The 2,500-nt window shown below is 41.9% G+C and overlaps 1 protein-coding gene across 1 annotated transcript in view; it reads left to right on the top strand.

Annotated features, from left to right (window-relative positions):
* Positions 1 to 2,500, top strand: part of LOC143294322 (partner of bursicon-like) — a 37,534-nt gene that overhangs the window by 34,293 nt on the left and 741 nt on the right. The window contains exon 3 of the mRNA XM_076605767.1: positions 107 to 2,500. This exon is cut by the window's right edge and continues 741 nt beyond it. Within this exon, the coding sequence (XP_076461882.1) occupies positions 107 to 256 (150 nt within the window). The 3' untranslated portion in view covers positions 257 to 2,500. The remainder of the gene's footprint in view (positions 1 to 106) is intronic.

Below are 2,500 nucleotides of genomic sequence, written 5' to 3'. Positions count from 1 at the left end.
TATTATTATGATTTATTATTATTATCATTTTATTTCTTTTACCATGTGCCCCCATGTCTTTTTCTGGATTAAACATAGACCTTGTCACTTGTCCACTTGCTCACAGGACTGCCGCTGCTGCAAGGAAAGATCCATCATCACTCGCACGGTCCTGCTCAACCGCTGCTTCCACAACGGAGAACTGCTGCCGGATGCGGAGTACCTGGCCGAGGTGAACGATCTGGATAGCTGCAGCTGCGTGTCTTGCACGAACTAGGGAGCTGCAGGCGGCGAGGAGAAGATCACAGCACTCATCATTTCTTGTTCATCATTAGTGGTCCTCCTACTCTTCGTCTTCTTGTTCTTCTACTCATCATCAATAGTCCTCCTCCTTTTGGTCTTCTTGTTCTTCTGCTCATCATCAATAGGCCTCCTCCTCCTTCTCCTCTTCGTCTTCGTCTTCTTCTTTTCTCTTTTTCTCTGTCGTCTTCGTCCAGCTATCCCTTCGTTTGGCTGTAAACTGAAAAAGGATGGTTACTGACATGGTTAGGAAGGGTACAGGGAGGAGGAACTTCGAGTGGTGTGGTGTCATCACTTGTGCCCCCTCCCTCCCCAGCCATGCTCTTTTTGGCTATGAACAGTGTTGGTTGTTGACATGGTGATAGGTTGAGGGCTGGTTGTGAGGGCTGGGGCTGGGAGTGAGGGGGGGGGGATTGAGTGGTTAGCATCATCACTCATATGCTTCTTTTGGTTGTGAATAGAGATGCTTATCGACACAGTGAACTGAGAGTACAGGGAGGAACATGATCATTGAGATCCCCCCCGTCTTTGAGCTCTGAACATAAATGGATCTTGATATGATGAGCTGGTGCAGGGGAGGAACACAATGCAAAGGATAGGGCATCATCATCACTCATTGCTCCTTTGTTTGGTTGTCATCAGGGACGGTTGTTTAAAGTGAGGGGTACAGGGGCCAAACATGGAGGATGTGGCATCAACACTCATGCCTATCTTGTCTCGAGCCTGTGGACAGAGATGGTTGTTGACACGGTAAGGGGTACAAGAGGAAATTTGTGAGGTGTGACAACATCATTCACACGCATCCAGTGATTGTGGAGACTGTGGGAGTGAGGAGAAGAGGGGAAAGAAGGGGAAGGACCTCTTAAAGTTGTTATGGTGTCCCCGTCAACATCGGAGTTGGTGAACTGTAAATAAAGAAGTCTATTTTTCTTTTTTGTGCTTTTGTTTCTTGTTTCTTTTTGGAGAGGAAGAAATCTCAACAGCTGGAGAAAAGACCGAAGAAAATATTGTATTTGTCAATTTATCTATACATTCATTCATAATGTTTTTCTTTCTGAAACAAGAAATGACCTGTTACAATCAATGATTGTGTTTATTTATCTGTATGTGCGCGTGCTTGTCTGTGAACCCAGAGATCATTTCGTCGACAGGATGCCATATAAGTCTTGTGACTGTCTTTGGATAAGAGTTGGATAAAAGACCCAGTAGTTAATTTCCACATTCGAATGGGTATACGTCCAGAACAAGGAACTATATAGTTGTTAATTATCAGATTTGAATGAATATACATATCGATATATCTGTTGTTCTTTCTTGTATTAGCTTCCAATCATACAGTGTGATACTCAACAGATCGTATTTCAATACCAAACAAATACAAAGTTGTTTGTTTGTTTTGATAAAGACACCCACCGACAATGTCAAACTAATGACACACAGTTGTGCCTATTTAGTTGTCATAAACTGACAAAGTATTCACATAAATTCCATAAGCATTCAGGAGAAAGGTGTTTGCAACAGAAAATATGTGTGGAAACATAATACTGATACAGAAACTGAAAGGTCTACAGACAAGCGAAGGAATGCCGGAAATGGCTAAGATTTAAAAAGAACAGAAATCACACTGACAACTTGTCATGTGTGACACTCAGCAACATACTGTAACTATTCAGACGGCACCAAATAAACACAACACACGTCTGTTAAGAAAGACTGCCATTCACTAACTCGCCAGCACTGTCACGACTCACTGGCATGGTGATTTAGGAAGTGACGTATGTCCAGCTTTGAATGTTTATGATATGATCAATTATTCGAGAAAGTCTTTCAGAGAAACCACCAATAGTCAATCCAGATAAAGATCAATATTCTGATTACCATCAGAAATCGTAGACTTCCCGACTCACTCCCTATTAAATTATTGATAAAATTAATCAATTCAAATTGATTAAGTTGATCGCGTCGAATAAGAAGGAACAACGATGACATCAACATCACCGAGGTGTGATGTCAGTATGAACCTACATGAATATGGACAGTGACCCAGGGTGAATGAATTTGCCGACTCACCAACGTTTGTGTTATGACCCATGATCGCGGTCGTTGACTGTCTTGAAGTACGAAATATGCTCAATCGCAGGAAGTTAAGTATCCAAACGTAAAACAGGCTCAACATTTACTTATTTCGTTAGTGTGGGTATCTTTTCATTAAGTAAAGCAA

Source organism: Babylonia areolata, chromosome 19, assembly GCF_041734735.1.
Source record: "Babylonia areolata isolate BAREFJ2019XMU chromosome 19, ASM4173473v1, whole genome shotgun sequence".
In the NCBI taxonomy this organism is placed as follows: Eukaryota; Metazoa; Mollusca; class Gastropoda; order Neogastropoda; family Buccinidae; genus Babylonia; species Babylonia areolata.
This window is presented reverse-complemented; position numbering and strand designations above follow the sequence as displayed.